A 21,529-nucleotide genomic window follows, 5' to 3' on the forward strand; every position below is an offset into this window, starting at 1 on the left:
AAGACAGGCAGGAGAGGCTCAAAGGCTACAGATGTAAAGGCAGGTAACAGTGGGGTCTTTTGGGACTTACTGGCATGGAGGGTTTCTTCGTCTGGCTTAGTTGACAATGACTCATTGTCTTCAATGTCTTTACTGCCGGTGGCTACACTTGGGGGTTCATCGGAGCCGGGGTTCACAGAAATCATGCTGCTCTGGGGAGAAGAACCCCCACTGGTCCGGGTCAGACTGAGAGTGGACCCTCTCCGGCTGGGTTTGCGGCTGGCTGTGCGAATGGCGGGGGCTTTGAATTTCTTGGTCTGAAGGGGGGGGGGAGAGAGAGAGAGAGAGAGAGAGAGAGAGAGAGAGAAGAGGGATGTCAGAAAGGATGGATGAAGATAGGAAGGGGGAAGGGGGAAGGAGAGGACAAGGAGGAGGGGAGTGAGGAGGAGGGAAGACGAAGGAGGGAGGGAGGGAGGGAGGAAAAGGGAAGTGGTGTTTCTGATCTCTGCTGAGCTCAAGGTGGAGTGTCAAAGGACACACAGCTCTTCCTGGACCCTTGTAAACACCTTGGACACACGCTGGGCCTGGAGTGACCGACCATTCGTCACCAACCAAGGTCATCAGAAGAGACTCCTTTCTCTGTGTGTCACTGGAAGTGCCATTGGCCCTGTACTGATTATTCTTTGTATCACCTAAAATGCCATGGTGGTTGCAGAGACGTACAAGAGATCAGTGAATTTAATAATTCAATAGAGATGATTAAATTTTAAACCGTGTGTGTGTGTGTGTGTGTGTGTGTGTGTGTGTGTGTGTGAGAGAGAGAGAGAGAGAGAGAGAGAGAATGTTATTGAAAGAAGGGAGCAGATGAAAACATCACGAGCCCTGCTCCATCACTTCCCCTTACCCCCCTGAGACAGGGTCTCTCACTGACCCTGGAGCTGGGCGCTGCTGGCCTTCACCTCTCTCCCCCCACAGTGCCGGGGCTGCAAGCAAGCACACATTGTAAGTGCTGGGGGTTAGAACTCAGGCCCTTATGCTTGTGCGGCATGCCTTCTTACTCACCCAGCCGGCTCCCTGGACCCAGAAACAATTTTCCTTGAGAGCCTTCAGAGATTCAGAGTGGTGTCGTGTTTGTATGAAACTCTTAGTGTTTAATGCCCTAGGAAGGAAGGTGGCAGGGACCGCAGGGGACATGAAGGCCACACCAAGACTTAACACCGCGACAGGACTCAGGAGAAGTGCACTCAGCAGGGCTGCTTTCGGGAATCAACTGCACGGAAGCAGAAGTGTTGTCAGGGATGCTTTGGAGCCTTGAATATGGGCTGAACTTCCCCCGAATTAGGAGTGGGGAGGGACTTCCTAGTTACACAGGGGGAGGTTAAAGGTGAGGGCTAAGGCTGTGGGGCTTTGCCTGCCATTTCTTCCTGTGCTTTGTTCCCTTCCCCAATTTTCTCTTTGCACACACAGAAGGTGGATTCAGCGTGAGGTGGGCTGGGGGACTGGAGTCTGGACTGGCTTTCTCCAGTTTTCCAAGGCATTCCCCAGGCTACATAAACGATGGATGGGGGAATTCAACAGTCGAAGCTTCCCTTGCCCTGACTGTCAGCCTGAGCTTGTCAGCCTGGCAGGACACTCCGCACCCCCTGCCCACTGTGAGAGGGGATGTCAGAGCTCAGGGACAGCGCATACATGCGGAGGTCTCCTACCCTTCCCGCTTCAGCAGCCACTTCCGAGTCTCTGGTGCTGGAGACCAGACTCCTTAGGCCAACACCACGTTGAAGGTTTAACAGATTGTGTCTCAGGGGGCAACCGGGGGTCTTGCAAGGAGCCCTGAACTCAGAGTCTTAGTTTCCTCATTTATAAAATGTGGGGACAGACTGAGGTGGCCTCAAGAGGACCCTTGTAACTGCCATCGTCCCTGCACCTCCCCTGAGCCCCTAAAGTCGTCATTAATTAACATTCAATTAACCACCCCAGCCAGGGACCTAAGCCAAGGGCTGACACTTCTGATTAATTGAGAGCGTCAGGAAGATAAAATGTTGGGGGAGGCAGCCGTGACGGGCTTCCGTGTGTCGCCTGCCCTTTATTGAACTGACTCTCCCTGACTTAGGTCCCCAGGTGGCTTTCCTGGCTTTCACAGTTTGCTCAGGAGCCATGTGACCCAGCTGCCACTATGTTCTGCCTCAGGAGGGAATGATGGCTTTTTTTTTTTTAATTATTTATTTAAATATGGGAAGTTTCCCTTGAGTGAATCCTTATGCTTTCCAAGAAGCAGGGGTTGGATGCCGTGGGGAGACATATTTAGCCACCCACCGTTCTTTACAATTTTGGAGACTTTTATAGAAAAGGCCTGAGTGTTTGGTTTTTGTTCAAAATAGTGACCCCCTCCCCCCACCCTCCCACCTCCATCCTCCCACCCCCTACCCCTGCACCTGGCTGCCATTTGCATGTGGTAATATGAGTCTCTCCACCTTCCCTTTGACTGTGCTTTGCTTTGCCACAGACTTAACCATCCCCTGCTCTGTCCTGCTCAGCCCCATTTTTCTGTCGATGAGATTTCCCTCAGGAACACTGCCTGGTACTGAGGAGGGCTATGCACAGCAAAAACCCACCGGGGGACTGTTGGCCAGGGTCTCTTTCCCGACCTCTACTTTGCAGAGGGGTAAACTGAGGTCAGGTGAGGAGAAGGAAGGGTTTATCCAGAGTCACAGATTGGAATGAGCTAGAGTGGGTGTCCAGTGCCCTGCCACCCCCAGAATGGACGGCTCCGTGGGAGATTCCATTGTGAGAATACAACTGTAGTGGTACTCATTATTCTGGAAGGACACTTTTTTTTTTTTTTTTTAAATCCTGAGGCTCATGGCTCCCGCTGCTTTGTGGGTCTCTAGAGACAGATGCACACAGTGTCTCCATAGCAACTTTGTGTGAGAAAACAAAGGCTCTTGCGTGTTTTTGGATCCTCGAGGACTCTGATGGAAGAGCAGGAAAGAGGGAATGGCCCTATCGTGGAGAGTGTGACTCTGAAGAACCTAGTGTTTAACACACAGGCCCCAGGGGAACCCTGGCCCAGCTGTGAGAGCCCCAGCAAGTCACTCTGCCTCCCTAAGCTCCAACAACTCCTCCCATCAGGGTGCAGGATTAGTGCCCAGTGGGACATTAAGAAGCTTTCATGGAGTAACATGGCCCTTTTGTCAGTAAGCTAGTGAAAGACAAAAAAGTAAAGTTAAAGAACCGCCCCACCCACACACTTGAAATAAAGGAGTCTGACCTGGAATTTGCTAACTTCCCCTCACAAGGCCCTGAGATAGCAGGATACCAAGAATTCACACTGCCCCTCCTGTCAATGAGTCAGCAGGTGGTGAATAGGGTCCTTAAGAAACAAAGAGATAACTGTACCTCCGATTTGCCCAGACAAGATTAATTAGCACACCATGAGGCCCTAAGGTCTGTTGATCCTAATAGCGAGACCATCCAGCCTTGGCCTCAAAGGGTCACATACTCAATGGACAGAGGGTCCCACCCCCTCCCTAAGCTTGTGGGTTTTGCCTTTAAAAATACCTGTGCCCGGGGGATGGGGCTTCTCTCTGGCCTGTGTGCTGAGGGAGCCCATTTGTGCAAATGTTTCCTGTTCATTAAAGCCTCTTGCGTGTTGCAGCAACTGGACATTGAGTTCTTGGGGGTACCAACCGAAACTGGGAGACTCCTCATTCTGAGGGTCTTACACTAGGAAGTACTTTAAAAAATTTGTACATTTTAGGTGTGTGTGTGTGTCTGTGTGTGTGTAGGTTAGAGGACAACTTGATGGAGTTGGTTCTTTCCTTCTATGATGTAGGGCCTAGAGATCAAGTTCAGGACATCTGCCTTGGCTGCAAGCACCTTTACTTCTGAGCCTTAACACCTGCCTCCCTGTTTTACACTTTCCATGAGCTTCTCACTAACCATGTGGTGGGTGAGGAGGGCACTGTGTGTGGGGTGGGTGAGGAGGGCACTGTGTGTGGGGTGGGTGAGGAGGGCACTGTGTGTGGGGTGGGTGGGGAGGGCACTGTGTGTGGGGTGGGTGGGGAGGGCACTGTGTGTGGGGTGGGTGAGGAGGGCACTGTGTGTGGGGTGGGTTCTGTGGGTGAGGGCCATGTGCTCCATCTATGAGCAGCTTTATCTGTTTTTTTTTTTGTTGTTGTTTGTTTTTTTGTTTTTTGCTATTATTTGGGTGCTTGCTTGTTGAGTAGATGAACTTGGGCTTTGGGGACAGGCAGAGCTTTGGGTTGGGTTGAAGGTGACAGACTTCCAAATGCCTTCTCAATAGTGAAGACACATGTGACTTAGAAGACTATCCTGTCTAGTAAGGGGAGGGAGGGGACACACACACACACACACACACACACACAGAGAGAGAGAGAGACAGAGAGAGAGAGACTATTGATTAAAAGATGGAGTGAGGTGAGTCCCTTTCCTTCTGGCAGCATCTTACTAAGTATGTGCCCATCCCCCATTTCCCTCTCTTCTCCTTCCAGCTTGTTTGGCCAAATGTCGTTTCCTCTATAATCCCCAGATAACCATTTTAATTAAAATTTACAAAATAAAATAAAAAATCCAATGGCATGTAGTTTCCCCTTTGCTTGGGAAGGCGGGCGCGCGTGCTCACACACACACACACACACACACGCACGCACGCACGCACGCACACACACACGCATACACACACGCACACACGCACACACGCACACACACGCACACACACACGCACACGCACACACACGCACACGCGCGCACACACGCACACACATGCGCGCGCGCACACACACGCACACACACACACGCACACACACACGCACACACGCGCACACACGCACACACACGCGCGCACACGCGCGCACACACGCGCGCACACACGCGCGCACACACGCACGCACGCACGCGCGCGCACACACGCGCGAGCACACACGCGCACACGCACACACGCGCACACGCACACACGCGCACACGCACGCACACACACGCGCACACGCGCACACGCACGCACACGCACACACGCACGCACACACGCGCACACGCACACACACACGCACACACACCACTCCCCCACCAGAGACTGGCTGTGAGGTGCGCGCTTCTGCCCTGGCTCCAGGTTACCTTTGGTGCTGTGACGAAGTGGTCCCACCTCTGCCCCATGGACTTGTCCTTGTTGATCTTCTTTATTGTGCTTTTGCTGCCACCTGGGTCCCTGCATGACAAACAGCTTAATGAGTTTTCAGTGTGCAGGGTCTCGGTTTATTACAGCCCCCCCCAATCCTACAGAAACAATAAATTCAGGCGGACCGGTCCCTGGTAGGATTTTCTTCCCCTAGTGTTTTTTGAGGGGCAGTTCTCCATAGGTGGGGTTTTGGGGGGGAAACACCCGAAGCTAAGAGAGGCGGCCCTCTCCTGGGCGAGGACTGTGGGAGGTGGGGTATATTTGCATGACTTCTGGATCTGTTTGCATTCTGGACTTGGGCGCTTTTACAGAGGCCAGGGTGAGGCTGCAGTTACGCTGGGGGTGGACAGGAAAGTGGCTTCCTTCCTGCACCGTGTTTTGTCTGTCGGTCACGGGCACCCTGTCAGGAGCACTTCTGGGTATCACAGGGTGCGGTGCGACTGGACGCCCCGGGGAGGGTGGGTGTGGGCGTGCGCGTGCGCGGTGAGTCTCATGGTGAAATCACCGGCTTTTAGCTTACTGCCAGAGTTATGGAGATGTTCTGTGCCAGGTGCCTCTGGGCTCTCAGGGAATCCTCTCAATCACTGTCACCTTGAGCCAGAGTCATAATCACAGCCCTTCACAGCTGAAGGGAGGACCAGAATTCCAGCCCCTCCCTCTCACAGGCCCCTGCCACGGGGCGGGGCTTCTGGGGCTTCTGCCCTTTTCTTACGATGTGATCCTGAGTTTGGAGTGCCCTCCTCCAAGTCCTTCCCTCATGGCCTGGGAACTTTCTGGATAAGAGACTAAAACACACACGCACGCACACACACACACACACACCCTGCCGGCCTCAAATCCCTCCATCCTTCCACTCTCCATCCATCCATCCGTCCGTCCTTCCGTCTGTCCATCCATCCGTCCTCTGTCTACTTACCTTTCCACCCATCCATTCACTCAACCATCTACCCAACCACACAATTCATCCTTCCATCCAGCCACACTGATCCATTCACACACCCAGCCATCCACATCCCCACCCATCCATCTCCTTTTTAATCCCCTTGTCTCTGAAGGATGATTTTGGGTGTGTCAAGCACTTGACTGGCTCTCAACCTGCACAGAGCAGGGGCTGGAAGAGATGAAGTGATGGGAGCAACTTTGATAGTTGGGGGCAGGGTGTCACTCACAGTCTGCCCTGTTGACGTCTGTGGACCAAAGTGTTCAGATAGAGGGGCAGGGGCGAACTTGGTCAGATGAACTGAGCTTAAGGCTGGCTTCTCATGATGTGGGCGGGCGGGGCTCTGAGTGGCAGATCCACAAGCTCTCACCATAAGGAGTGGGTGGGGCTGTTCTGACCCAGAGGCAGGGCCTGTCGGGCATCTAGCAATTCACAACCATAACATAAGAAACAGACGCCAGGGGTGGGTGCCAGGCTGGGGTGCGGGTGGGGTGTGCCACCAAGCTTTGTGTAGGTCTTTATGCTTGATTGTACAATAAAAAGCTCTGAATAATCAACAGGGAAGTTCATTTGAGTCTGCTCTGCTTGCTTTTCCCTCGAGTGATCAAATTAGGGAATATTTAAAATCCAGCCGGGGAAAGGGGCAGAGCTGCAGACTTAGACACAGTATTTAAACAGCGGCACTTCTGAAGCCCGATTCCAGGCTAACCGACAGTGGGCTTTGGTGTCCACCGTGTCTTTCATGACCACAGGGCTTTTTGGCTTTCTCCTTTGCTAAGGCAGCCCCTGCTGAGCTGCCGGCACCTTCTTGAAGTTCAAAAGCAACCTCCTTCCCCTTTCAAAATTAAATCTGGGCCCAGACAAGCTTTCGGAATCTTAAATATTCAGGTCCAATCAGGAAGATAGAAGCCTTCCGCTAATGCTGACTTCCAAGGCGACCTGAAGTCTATTGCGACTTCAAGCGGCAGGCTAAATGAACATAAGACGCCTCCAGATCCCTGTAGGCCTTCGGAAGCCCTCAGCACTCCCTCTGCAAAGCTACTGATAAAGGAGAGGCCAGGTTAGGCAGAACCAGTCTCTGATGTTTCCTTCTCAGTGGCAAATAAGCAGGCCGGGATGGAATATCAGAAGCGGCCAGGGAAAGGGGCGTCCACTCTTCACCTTGCTTCGGAGGCTAAAATCCAGTTGGCGTGCTTCCCCGTTAGTACTGTTCACCAAATGGAACCCCACTTCCCTGCCCCCCTGAAGTCTGTGTCTCTCTGTGACTTGCTTTGAATAAAATAAAATAAAGTACATGAGCATAGAGTGGTTGGGTGGATGTTTTGCCAGCCAGTCCCTATTTTAGTAGATTCCGCGTTCTGTTCAAGGTGGGAAGCTCGGGTTGGACAGAACCGCCATCCACCTGGCTCCCTGTGTGGCTGTAATGAGCAAGGCCCTGATGCTGCATGTGGAGGCTGAGCCAGAAGCCAGTTTCAGAGGTGGGGAGGAGGAAGCGATGGTCACTCATTTAGCACATCTGATTGATTGATTTGCTGTCCTGGGATCCGGTGACTGTCCTTGCTTATCAGAACCCGTTGTTCCGCCTGTCTGACCCGGCCTTCCAGGTGTGTGATTTGTGCAGGATTATTGGCTTCTCCCAGCCACAGGCCCCACCTGTAATATGGGGCTAAGGGCACGAGCTGGGCCACATCCGGCTCAGCTATTAAAAAGAACAGCACGTGTTCATCAACAGAGATCTGGGTGCCACTTTGAAAAGGGCAATGGTAGGGAACGAGGTGGGCCAGGCGTCTCTCAAGGGGAGAAAGCTATCATTTTCAGACTGTACCCCCCCCATGCTCTCTGGGGCACCTGCTTCCCAGAAATCAAAGGGAGAGAGCGCTGGGCGCAGACTCATCTCGGCGCCCAGGGTCCTCCAAGCACATTTTACTCTTGGAGATCACTGACGGGCGATGTCAGAGCAATCAGAGCCATTTTCTCAAACACTTTACTCTTATTTTCCCAACTCCAATCCGGGGTGAAGCGTGTTCTTGTCGAGAGGGAAATCTCTGGGCTGATTTAGGATGTGCACCTGGCCCTGTGGCTGAGAGGAAGAAAGGCTGATCACACACCAGGGAGGCTGCAGTGGTCCACACTCTGGAATCTTGCAGGCCAGGTGGTCCTGTCCTGCTTCTTCAGAAATAACGGGGCCGGATGATTGCGCCGTGCTCTGCCACTCCTGAGATGTTGGCCTGAGTACCGGAGCGAAGACGGCTATGCTTGTGTTGGCTGGGAAGAGGAGAATGGGGGGGGGGGCAAACCAGACATTTCACCCTGAATGCCCACTCTAAGAGCATCTTCCTTGATGACCATCAAGCCTTTCCTCTCACTGTTATGTCACCCATAAAATCCCTTGTGATTGTGCTTGTTACTATTGCGGATTTTAAAAAAAAATCCCACTATTTCACGTATGGGAGTGTTTTGCTATAGGTCTGTGCATCACATGCACGCCTGGTTCCCACAGAGGTCAGGAGAGGGCACTGGATCCCTGGAAGCTGGTGGCTTTGAACCACCATGTGGGTTCTGGGAACCAAACTCTGGTCCTCTGCAAGAGCAACAAGTGCTTGTAGTCTCCAGGCCAGCCCTCTAGCCTTGCAGATTGCATTGATCTGTGCGAGTTCGCTATGGCTTGCCTCCTCCAGCCCCTTCCCCGGAATGGTTGCTCTCGTGGGCGGTGGCGCAGCCCAGTTCCTTTACCTTGATGTTCCCAGCAGTGGCTGGGAACCCCATGTAAATATAAAAATGGTCAAATTAGAAAATTGCTCATTACGTGTGTTCGTCAGAGTACTGCTGCATTTTTCACAATGATGAGAACTTAAATCCTGGAAATGTAGTTACTGAAACCTTCAAGGCAGGGGTTCATGTTCGGAAGGGTTCTTCTTCTGTTAGGTCAAAAAGCACAGATTTGCACACATTCCGCATTTGCAAAACTGCACATCCAGAACGGCTTCTGAAACTGTTTGATAAGAGAAGACTTACTCTATATCTAAGGTTGAATCGGCCCCTTCAGGGTCATGTTCTGGAAGCCTGTCCCAGCTGGTGGTGGCGTTTTGGCTTCAGGACCTTTAGGGGGAGGCTCTATTGGTAGCAGGAACTCACCAGCTCTGAGTGTCTGGACTCTTAGGGTTAGCCTGAGCTTGCTGGAATGCACACTCTTAGGCCCACTCAGATCTACCAACCTGGCAGCTTCACTGCACCAACATATTCAGTTACTTCACCACATTCCATAGATTGAGAGGCCTTGCACTCACGGGAACGTCCTACAGAGTAGGAGGCAAGCAGCATACCTGTGACCATTAGCTTACAAAAGCCAGTCTTCCACCAACCTGATTTTCTGAGGAGGCCCATGCTGTCTCTGTGGCACAGCCCGAGGAAACCAGACTTAGATAATCACACTGCCCCTGTGTTCTTCCCTCATGGTAAGCCAGTGACTGCCAACTCCTCCCGATGCTTCCGGAGGCTTGCCACCATTGGTGAGGGCTGGTGTGGCCTTTCTCCCCAACCTGCATGTTTGCCCGGTCACCATGGCTATCGCCTGTTGGTAGCAGAACTCTCTTCCTGTGTTTATTTCTTTACTGGCTTGAGGTCTCAGAGGTGCTGATGAGCACAGCTCTATTTGCTCTTCAAGGTAGAGATTTCTATCTTCAATGACTGTCACAGAATGAACATTCGCTGTGTTTCTAGACATGAGCTTGCCCGGTCTTAGGAATAACTCTTTTGGGTCTGTAATCTGTTTGATAGGTGATGATACACAAGCTCAGAGGCTAAGTGACTTGCCTGTGATCACACAGTGAGCAAGTGGCAGGGTGTACACTCATCTAGGCTGATGTCCAAACTCTCCGCTTTCTCCTTCAGTTTTGGGGATTGAAGCGAGGGCTTTGGCATTGGGGTTTTGACATGATTGACGAAGGTACTGGCGAAGAGGCGTTCTCAAGGGCTCGTTCTGGTCTTCTGTTTTGAGGCACAATCATGCTAGTTTGCCCACACAGTCCTTGAACTTGGAACCCTCCTGCCCCAATCACTGCAGTTAGCTGTGGTTACGGGCCTGGGGTACCAGTCTGAGCTGACGCCCAAACTCTTGATCTCAGTCCTTCAAATCCACTGGGTTTTAGGTTTAGGAACATACATCCCATGCTTGGGAAGTCCATGTCGATGTGGTGGCATTGGGTGAGACCTCAAAGGCGGAGCAGGAGTCCAGGAGAAGATGTCTTACTTCCTGGCTGACCGAAAAGATGCTTTCATGTACTTTCTATGGAACTTAACCCCATAATTAACAACAATAACATATATATATATATATATATATATATATATATATATAATGAATCCTATACGGTGACGTGCTGGGGCCAGTTTGTATTGGTTCTCACTGGCCATTAAGAGTTAATACACACGGTTTCTGTATTAGTCAGGGTTCTCTAGAGTAACAGAACTTATGGAATGAACCCCCCATATCTCCATATCTCTCTCTCTCTCTCTCTCTCTATATATATATATATATATATACATATACATACACACACATATATATACATATATATGTATATATATACATATACACACACACACACACACATATATATATATATATTTTATATTTAAGGCTAATCCAACTACAGGTTGATATGAACAGGAAGGTCTGAGGATCTAGTAGTTGTTCAGTCCACAAGCTGGATGTATCAGTTGGTCTTCAGTATACGCCAGAATCCCGAAGAAGCAGGCTGTAATTCCAGTGAAGGAATTGACTTTGCTGGGGAGAGTTAAGGTATGCAGGCTATACAGGCAAAGAATAAATGCTTCTTTCTTTCGTGTCCTTCTGTAGGCTTCCAGCAGAAGGTGTAGCCCACAGCTATGGATTAAGGGTGTGTCTTCCTGCCTCATAGGTCCAGATTAGGAGCAGGAGCTCCTTCACAGGTGTGTCCCTCCATTCCAGGTGTCGCCAAGCTGGACAACTAAGAATGGCCATGGGCGCTTTTCAGCTCCAAATTGAACCACATCGTGCCATGTTCATGGGGTTGAAATCGGCAATGGTGGGGGTTTTCACACGTTCGTATTGTGGAGATTGGCCTTGTTAGAAATCATGGCGCTCTGAGAAGAGGTAACTTACACCTTTACTAGCATGCTTCCAACCACAACTAAGAGAGAAGCTTCTATCAGAACAAACAAACTCCAGCAAATGCCCTGACTTCTTGTGGACATCTTCCTGGGTGGCATTTCCTCCTCTGTCGGTCAGGAACCAGGCATGCTTAGATCCTCAGTGGATTCTGCCGGATGCGTCCTGGGAAAATACTGGCTCCTCGTGTGACCTTACACTGTTTTTATTGAAATCAACAACTCGTGCCCCCATCCTGAGCACTTTTCTGAGAGCAACTGAAGGCATCGTAGGTAGGCCTTCATGTCACCCCCAACCCACGTCATGAATGATGGGCTTCTTTCCACGTGTGAGGGAGGGTGTCCACACGTCAAAGGAGAACACTGGGGCAGGTGGCTTTTGGCGGGGAGGGGTCAAAGTGCTGTCAGGCATCTGCGGGCTCAGGGCCTTTCGTCTTTAGATAGGACAAACAATCAACTTTGGGGGAAAAATGACTTGCTTGTTGCTTTGACCTAGTAAGTCATGTTTCTCAGAACGCAGCCCCAAGAGATCTTTGCAATCGGGCGTGGAAGAGATGCGGCAGGGTGTCCCATGTAGCATGACTTGCAATGCCAAGAGTTTGAGAATAACGTCTCAGCCTCTGTCCATGGGGACTTAATGCGAGTGCTTCTCCATCCACTCAGCAGAATTCCCTGCTGGGCATTCTTTTCCATGAGGAAAGACTGTGGAAGCTTCGTGTGTGTGTGTGTGTGTGTGTGTGTGTGTGTGTGTGTGTGTGTGTGCGTGCACATGCGACGCTATGGAAAGATGGCCACCAGTCAGTGCTGCTGCTGCTATTTGCGTGAAGATGTGGGACAACCCGGCTTACACCCTTAGAAAGGGATTTATACTCTGAGGCAGGGATTTCCAAGGTGGTATAAAAGCTCTCACACCTTATATATTTACTTGGGAGGTTTGGGGGAAGGTTTTGTTTTTGTTTTGTTTTGCAAGAGAAACCTGCATCCACTTATAACACGGGCAGTTTTGTTTTAAATAAGTATAGATGGTGCATGGAAAGTAGCTATTTGTGAATTAATTTTTGGTGTGTGTGTGATGCATGCCTTATGTCTGTGTGTGCGTGGTGTTTGTGGGATGCACTCATCTATGTGGGTGTATGTAGAGGCCAGAGGCTAACACCTGATGCTGTCTTCCATTGTTCTGCGCATGATTTTTGAGACAGAGTCTCTTCCTGAATTCGGAGCTTAACATGTCATCTAGACTGTCTTGTCAGTGAGTCCCTGGGATCCACCAAGGTCCACTCCTCAGTGCTGAGGCTTCAAGTTCTGGGCATGCAGGTGGACTGCTAACATGGGTCATGGGGAGCTGTTTTCTGTTTAACTCAGCCTGGGTTTTCACAGTGCAAATCAGATTCCCCAACTGGGGGTTCTTTACCCTCCTTTGTTACCAGTGGCAAACAACTGGGCTTCCCAAAGGTGATGGCTCTGCAAGCTGAAAACTGTATTTACAGCTCCTGAAACAGTGACCTCAAAGCTGTGGTATAAGTCATCCCTGTGGTGGTGACATGTTCATGGCTTAGTCAACATTCTCTAGAGTTTTCCATCTGGGTGTACCTACATGCTCCAGAACCTGGAATAAGTACCTTAGATCTAAGTGGAGAAATAACCTTCAACATATATTTAAAAACAAAACAACAGAGAAAAAAAAATCAAACCACAGACAATGACCCAACCAATCAACCAACCCACCAACCAATAAACCAACTCAATCAACTTACTCATTAACCAACCAATGAACCAACTTAACCAACTTGCCCACCAACCAACCAATGAACCAGTCCAACCAGCCAACTCAGTCACCAGTGAACCAGTGAATCAGAGGACCAATCCAAGCAGGCAGGCAGGCAGGCAGGCAGGCAGGCAGGCAGGCAGGAGGCAGGCAGGAGGCAGGGGGCAGGGGGCAGGGGGCAGGCAGGCAGGCAGGAGGCAGGAGGCAGGGTCAGGCAGGAGGCAGGCAGGCAGGGGGCAGGGGGCAGGCAGGCAGGCAGGCAGGCAGGAGGCAGGCAGGCAGGCAAACAAAATTCCCTTGGGCTAAAGGAGAACAAGAACAAAGAGCAAAGGTGTGTGTGTGTGTGTGTGTGTGTGTGTGTGTGTGTGTGTGTGTGTGTTGGGAGGTGGTGCAGGGGTAGAGGAGCATTCAGAGCTGATGCTGAGGAGACACAGTGGGATGATTCCTGGAGAGGAATCTGGTTGTGGTGTAAATGTCCCCACCGTGCCCCGTTTTAAGCACAGTGGGCTCTGGAGGGTGTGTAGGAGCTGTCTCCAGCTTACCTGGGTTTGGATCCATAGGGCATGTCAACTCCTAAAGCAAGTCACCCAATACAAACACCAAAGGGGTGTGTGTGTGTGTGTGTGTGTGTGTGTGTGGGTGGGAAGGGTAAGGTCCCACCCCTTCCCGCCACCAAGGCAAGTGCTGGCTTACAGTAGGGTGCAGGGGTGCTGGCCTTACTTGGGGTTCCAACAGGCAATCAAGGGCCTCATGGTGTGGTGGGTGTGGTCGATAGTCAGGGCCTCTAGGAGCCAGTGGAGCGCACACAGCTGGCGGTAGAGGGGTTCCCTGCAGAGGCGGAGGGAGGGGGCACCGGGAAGGAAGCTGGTCACCGCGACTGCACTGTGCTGGCTTCCGTCACGTGGCTAAGGGTTTTGCGCACATTGCACGTGGAGCCACTGGAGATCCGAGCGGTTAGGGAAGCCACACAGTTGTGTCACCGAGCCAGTATGCGTCAGGGCCACGACGGAAAAAACATGAGCATCCTGCTCTAGTTCCTCTCCATTTGTGTGTAGTGGGTAGAGTTTCTCCTAGCTGGAGGTCGTGACTCAGGCAAATAAAATGAGAATTGAAGGCAATTAATATCCCACCGATGCCCAGTCATTTATCTTATAAAATGCAATAAACAGCCTGAGGGCATTAAGAAAGCCTGGGAATGGGAAACAGTATTAACTGGGTTGAAACATAGCTGGCTATTGAAGAAAAACACTCTGAGCACGTAATTTGGAAACAAAAGGAAAAACACTACTTAACCATATGTCTAGCGGACATTTCTGATCTCTGGGAGACCTTACGCTGTCCACAGCAAACCAGACATTGACTGGTGTGCTGTCTCCATATTATTTATATGTTCCCGACAACCTGGTGGGGTATGAATTATCGTCTCCATTTTAGATAGGGGGGAAACTGAGGTCCAGTTTTGCTCAAGATCATGCTACTCACTATGTTATGAAGAGATAGTGTTTGGATGTTTGGTTCAACGTTCACAGCAACATGAAAGGCTTACTGGACCTGGGAGAGACCTGAGGCTCAGAGAGGGCCAGTGAGTTACCTGAGGTCACACAGCTAGCATGGGATTTGATCTGGAGAGTGATGGGCCTTAGGGAGCTGAGCTCTGACTAGGCACTGATGAAGCCAGTGCCTGGTGATTGCCCTGCTAGTGAGTGAGGTCAGGAGAGGGTTAAGGCACTGTGGGTGGTTTTCTTGGAAGCTGCCCCACCCCCACCCCTGCACTAATGGGAAGGAGGCCTCCCAGGAGCAGGAGGGGATGGTTTCTCGGTTCCCAGGAAGATCTCTCCTCTCTTAGGGTTTCTTTCCCCTGAGAGCCATCTGTCCATTCACCAGCATGGATTAGAGCTGTGCCCCCCACCCCACCCCACCCCACCCCACCCCTGGCCCTGCCTCTCTTGCTAGGGAGCAGCGAGTAATTATCATTTCTGAGGACAACTAGCCACCCCTCCCCCACTGTGTGTATCTGGGTGAAGAAAAAGCTTTTCCTTCTATGAGCAATTTACTATGAGCGACTCTTCCCTCTCTGCACTGCCCTGGTCCCACTGCCAGGGGTGGCGCGGGTTGGTAGCTCTGTGTCCGGCAGTTAGAACACGAGCCCGGTGTGTTGTGTGCCTGTCACTGGGCCATGAGCCCCTTGGTTCCCTCTTACTGTGACGATAACAGGTTGTGAAAGGTTGGGGCAGGGCCCCTGCAGGCCTAGGCTGTGGGGTGTGTCGGGTGGGCGTGGGGAGAGCAAGGAGCAAGGAGGTTAGTGGTGGGGATGGGGTCGGCTTGGTCGCTAGTGATGCTGGGGATGCCAGGCCTGAGTGTCATCCACTCTCTCCTTCATTCTCCTACATTCCTCCCTCCTACTCCCTTCTTACATTTCCTTTTACTCCCCCCTCCCTCCGTCCCCCCTTCCTCCCTCCCTCCCTCCCTCCCTCCATTCATCCATCCATCCCCAAACTGGTCAACGCTGACCCTCTCCATCCTTGCCTGACCTCTCTAAACTCCCCAAGCCACCTGCCACGGGCTCAGTTGTGGACCTGGAAACTGTGAGCCCACCCCTTCAAGGACGAGTGTTTGGAGATGTGGCCTTTGAGGGGGCAACTTGGTTTAAACTGATACACAGTCTGCCGCTGTTCTCAGAGGAAAGGGGAATGCAGACACAAAGATTCTCCATGGCTGCAGCACAGAGGAAGGCACTCGGGAGAAACAGGATTGCTGTGTGGACGCTTTCTCTGACTGATAGCGTGGGTGCAGGTCTCCTGCTCGGGCCACTGAGATAGTTACAGCACCGCCCCACCGGTAACTGCGAACATCCCCAAGAGCACTGTTCTAGTTGTCCACTCTGTGGCGAATTGTTATCATCCTTATGAATCTGGGAGAGAAGAAACTGGAGGTACAAAGGCCCGCGAAACTCATCTAAGGTCAAAGGTCAGCAAACCGCAGCAGAGTTGGGATCTGAGTTTAGCCTCCTGAATCCCTGCTGTAAAATAAAACTGCTGATGCTTCCTGCCTGCCGGAGGGTAGAGCCATTTCTCACCAGGAAATGGTTTTGTCGGGTGGGTCTAGATGGAGGATAAGGGGTGTAAACTCCACACTCTCTCTCCTAGTCTGTAGTGACCAGACTGGGAAATAAGCAAAACACAAAACCTGGAAGTGTGTGTCATAGAAATCTGACTTTTCTCTCCAGGTCACAGAGCAATAGCTCAGGCTTAAACAGAAAGCACTCATTTGCCTGAATGCAAGACATGGTAGGTGAAATCTCCACACACGGTTGTGTGGAGCTCACATCAGAGCCGGGTAAGAACCAGCAGCCACACACCTGACAACTCCAGTAGGAACCTGGGGGTGGGGTGGGGTGGTGAGGACATCCCCGGGGCTGGGGGACACAGTAGTTTCCTCTCACCAGCTGCCAGACCCATAGCCGTCTGCACCAGTGTTCGTGACAGATCTGGACGTGGGGTGTGGGCATGCTATTACCGAACAGGTATCAAAAAAGGCTGCTAGGGACAACCTTGTCGTTTTATAGAGCTGGCAGGAATCTGTGTCTTAGTCCTCTAGAATGGCCCTCTCCCGTTTTGAAAAGTAAAAAGCAAGTCTCCCTTGAGCTGATGGGATCGATCCCCACACGGTTAATTCAGGGTTACCGGTCCGCTTTGGGATTAGTTGCACTGGGAGAGGGGTGAGCCAGGCTCAGATCCACACTGTGGTGGCTGAGAGCCTACCCTTGTACCTTTTGGGAGACTGATGCTGCGGTTACAGTGTGGCATGCTCCCTACCTCTGGGACGTGGTGACCAGACGGCACACCTAGGGTCCTGGGAGCAGGCTCTGAGAGCTGTGTCTTGGCTTTGTGACAGCTCAGAAACAAACAGGCTGCTTGATGCACCTACGGGCCTGTCTTCCCCTGTAGGGTGGGCTGATTCCCCCAAACTCAAACCAGAATTACTTCTTCCCTCACATCGCTTCTCTTTCCTTTGTCCTTTTGCCACTTTTTAAAATGATTACATTAGATAATTAATCGATCAATCAAGTAATTAATTAAATAATTACGATGATTATTTAGTGTGTCAGGGACGGGGTATGTTGTGCTGCACGTGTGTGTGTGTGTGTGTGTGTGTGTGTGTGTAGGGGGGTCAGAGGACAATGTCTGTTTTCCTAAGGGGATACTTTGGGGGCATCCAACGTAGGCTGCCGCGTGGAATGCCATGGTGAACAGGTCTACCAAGAAACCTAGGTAATGTCAATCAAAGGCGGGCAGGAGGCCAGTGGGTCAGGTGGGTTGACTTGGACTGTTAAGAAGGGATGAGGGCATGCTCAGTGTGTGCTGTTGAATGACAGTGGGGATGGGAAACTGTGATGAGAGATGATGAATGTCGAGTATGATGGTGGTGGTGGAGGAGGAGGTGGTAACGGCTGCCTGCATCTTCTACCCATGAGCGAAGTGCTCTTATTAATAATCTTTAGTGTCTGTATAGCCCTGCAATTTTGCTCTTAGGTTCTCTTTGTGAGCAGGAGCCTTGGCTTTCAAAATATGTCACCAACCCAACCAAGGCAGGGCTTTGGGGCCTGCTTTCTACAGTGCATAAGAGGAGAGCTGTGGGTGTGACCCCACATAGACCCGGGGTGTGACCCCACCCAGACCCGGGGTGTGACCCCACACAGACCCGGGGTGTGACATCACTACACAGACCCGGGGTGTGACATCACCACACAGACCCGGGGTGTGACCCCACCCAGACCCGGGGTGTGACATCACCACACAGACCCGGGGTGTGACGTCACCACACAGACCTGGCTTAAAGCCTGGGAGGGTGACCTGCTGTGTGTTCTCTGTGACCAGGAAAAGATGGATCTACATCTTTGAGCTCCCACTCTCTTCTAAAGAGAGTGATGAGGAAACCCCCTCACAGGAGGGCTGGACTGAGGGGGCACAGTGTCTGCAGAGTGGCCTTATCACTGTGAAGACTGTGGGAGGGCAATGAACACAGGGTCAACTGTGGCCCTGTGAGCGCCTTATCCTAAGGCAGAGGTTTCCAACACCGAGGTTGGAGGGACTGCGTGGGTCTGGACTGAGGGGGCATCTGTTCATGTCTGCAGCCATCTGTGGTTGTCACAGCTTGCAGCGTGAGGGGTACTCTTGACATCTGCTGGGCAGAGGCCTAGGGTGCCGCTTTTACACAGCCAGTAAGACACAGGAGAGTCCTTCATTCACAACAAGTAATTCTCAGTCTCCAGACACCCATAGGGCCGAGGTCACAAGGTTATGCCTCTGCCCGGATCTTCCCAGGTGAAAAGCTATGGACTTGCATAGAACTCAGGAAGAACCCGGCATCAAGGCCTCAGGGAGCAAGAGTGTGCACTTGGGAAGGCTGACTAGTCTCTACATGCCTTGATCACAGATCACGGTCACAGAGGCTTCCCTGGGAAAAAGCTCTCTGAGTCTTGGGGGTGTGTGGGGGGATTGGGGTCGGGAATTATATCCCCTGAGCCTCAGCTGAGATGTTTTTATACAAGCTCTACAGTGAGAGCTCAAGACAGATTTTTATCAAGCGTTGCAAACTAGTTGGCATTTGAGTGTCTGGCTTGGTGAGGGAAGGGATGACTACAGAGGGCCCCATCTGACTTGCCACTGGGGTCTAATCCTCCACACCTGTGGAATCCTCTCCCTCCCTCCCTACCTCCCCTCCCCCTCTCTCAGAACCAGTAGTTTTGCTGGCTCCAAGCTCCTCATTCCTTTCAAGAGGACAGAGGAGCAACTCTATGGCTCCTGACACATTAACTGCTGGGAGGTGCTTACACGTGAGACTCGGGCAAGGTAGGAGCGATGATGCAGCTGTGGATTGGCGTGAATGGGCGGATAATGATGCCGGCCTCCAACTTCTTTAACTTCTCTTCCTCGTAGGTACTGAGGGGAGAACAGAAAGCGGAGCAGAGTGGACCCTCAGGAGCGGCTTTAGGCCTCATCTGTGTTGGAGCTTATTTGTCACTCATCACGGGGCGCCTGGCAATCGCGCCCGCTGCTTGCTGGGTGAGGGTTCTAGAAGCACCCTGTGAACCGAGCACAGTAAAAGGAAACGACACTTGCCCACCGGAGGAGCCAAGAAAATAAACAAGGAGGTAAATTATTTGTTTCAGGGACACCATACCAGGTGTTGGAAATGCTTCCTCAAGAGTGAGATAAATACTTTCGTGTCCATGTTTCAATGTTGTGTGACGGAATACGAGGGAGCCAGCGGAATAGATTTGCTTTTGCTGTGCCTCACAGTGGCAGGAGGTGGTGGTGGCAAATGGTGACCGGCTTACCCTGCAGAGGTCCAGGGAGGGGGGAGGAGGGGAAAGGGGAGAGGAGAGAGGGGGAGAGGTGGGGGAAGGGGAGTGGAGACCCAGAGAAACCCGAGGTGAGGGTGACTCGCTGTCTCAGCCTTTGATCCCTTCTGGGCCCCCAGCCTGGGGGATTGTGTGGCCCACACTCAGGGCAGATCTCTCCTTAGGAGCTGATCCTAGACACACTCAGAGGTGGGCACTGCAAATCTCCTCAGCGGCTCTCAGCTCAGCCACGCTGAACTGGCACTGCTCTCCGGCTGTGTTCTAGGAAGGGTATTTTGAAACCAAGTTTCAGTGCTGTTTTCTTCTCCTTCTTCAGCCCTCACGGAGCAGGTTATCTCAGTTATAGAAAATGGGTTTTCTTCCAAGTACTCCTGCATCACAGGTGTTTTCGTTTTTATAACTGAATTCAGCCTGCAGGTGTGTGTGAATCAGACTGCTGTGTGTGTGTGTGTGTGTGTGTGTGTGTGTGTGTGTGTGTGTGTGTGCGCCATGACAGGTAAGAAGGATGTCACCCAGATTCATTGACAAGTCTCCAAATGAGAGGCGGGTCCCCATATTTCCCCCCCTATCCTTAGATGGTGGCTCTGTGGTAGGTGACTCATGTCAGGATTCGAGAGTGAGCGGCCCCTCCTCCCTGCGTCCTGGCATGTGGTGTCTGCTCTGTGAGGAATCCCTCGGCCTGTGAGGAGGCCCACGGGGAGAGGCGCCAGGCCAGTGTGAGGGAGCCACCTCCTTTGAGCCACCCTACCCTGGCTGATGCCCAATGGAGCCGACCTGTGGAAGTGGTGTCCGTGGCCCGAGTGGGGACAGAATAAATACTGAAGTGAAACCTGAAGGTTGAGTGGAATTAACTCGGTCAATAGAAGAGAGGATGGGTTTGTCCTGGGAGGTGGTAGCAGGGGGCAGGTGGGGAGGGGGGCAGGTGGGGAGGGGGGCAGGTGGGGAGGGGGGCAGGAGGAGGCTGTGCAGCAATCTGCAGAACAAGACTGCGTGGGTGGGGCCTGAGGCTGGCCCATGCTTTTGTCTTTGTCCGGGGAGGAATGGACGCCCTCCAGAGGGCGCTGTGGGGAGCAGTTTCTCTTTGAAGACACCCTCTCCTTAGCTTCCTGTGAGGGTCACACTGGCACACAGTGAGGACCAAACACCTTCCTCTAGGGAATTTGAGGGCAATCTCTGGGTCATAGAGCTAATTAAAAGACAGCCCCAGAGTCTAGGTGACCCAGTTCCCGTGTCCGTTGACTCCTTATTTGACACCGGAGCTGGAAAACAAACAAACTAGGAAAAAAAAAAATCTCACTGGCTAATGTGTTGCCCTGCTCTGTGTGCTCTGTCTTAGTGGCCTAACCATGTGTCCCAGGACTAAACAGAAATTAACCCGCCCTCATACTCCTTAACCTCTGGTTTGATGCCTTCTCTTGGCTCTGTAATAAGACAAATTCCACCCCTCACCACCTTTTCAGCTGAATCTGCACAGCGGGGGTGGGGTGGGGTGGGGGTGGGTGAGGTGGGGGTGGGGGGAGCTTGCAGAAGAGGATCTTGTGGGAGAGATGCTGGAGTTCACCTTTCTTGCCTAGTTTGCCAGTCTTAAGACTTTTGCCCGGAATCACCTAGATCCCCCCGAGGTGTGTGTGTGGGGGGGATAAAGAGGGAGGGCAAAAATAGTCGTCATGTGATCAAATACTTGGTTAGAAAGTGTTTGTAAACAAACTCTTGCATTCTTGAGACCTTTGTGTTGGAGCCACAGCTGTAGACGGCCGCGGAGTGTGTTTTACGAGTGCTGTGATCTGTGCTGGGCTGAGCACAGTCTCACGTAACCGTCATGGTAAGGATGGGGGTTTGGTGCCATCCACATGGGTAAAACACACGGAGGCCCGAGAGGTGCAGTGAATTGCTCCAAGGTCAGCAGCTGTACAGGTGGAGTCGGAAGTGGGATCCGGGTCCGAACTGTGCCCTTGACTCTGACCCCGCCATGCTATGGACAGTCTCTTTACGCTGACTGATAAAGCAGGCCCGCTCTCACAATGGATGCTGTACTCATGAAGCGGGCAGCCACTTATTTAAAGTTACTAAACTTTAAGTGAGCCACGCCTTGCATACCCAAGCATGGGCCAGAGGGGAGGGAGAGAGTCCTCTGGGCTTGGG

The 21,529-nt window shown here is 51.9% G+C and overlaps 1 protein-coding gene across 1 annotated transcript in view; it reads right to left on the reverse strand.

Annotated features, from left to right (window-relative positions):
- Positions 1-21,529, reverse strand: part of Ccdc60 (coiled-coil domain containing 60) — a 123,739-nt gene that overhangs the window by 20,114 nt on the left and 82,096 nt on the right. Inside the window, exons 5-8 of the mRNA XM_051176369.1 lie at positions 18,858-18,965; positions 13,744-13,851; positions 5,110-5,200; positions 71-296 (exon numbers count right to left, since the gene is read on the reverse strand). Coding sequence (XP_051032326.1) covers positions 71-296; positions 5,110-5,200; positions 13,744-13,851; positions 18,858-18,965 — 533 coding nt within the window. The remainder of the gene's footprint in view (positions 1-70; positions 297-5,109; positions 5,201-13,743; positions 13,852-18,857; positions 18,966-21,529) is intronic.

Source organism: Phodopus roborovskii, unplaced genomic scaffold (assembly GCF_943737965.1).
Source record: "Phodopus roborovskii unplaced genomic scaffold, PHOROB, whole genome shotgun sequence".
NCBI classification, from domain to species: domain Eukaryota; kingdom Metazoa; phylum Chordata; class Mammalia; order Rodentia; family Cricetidae; genus Phodopus; species Phodopus roborovskii.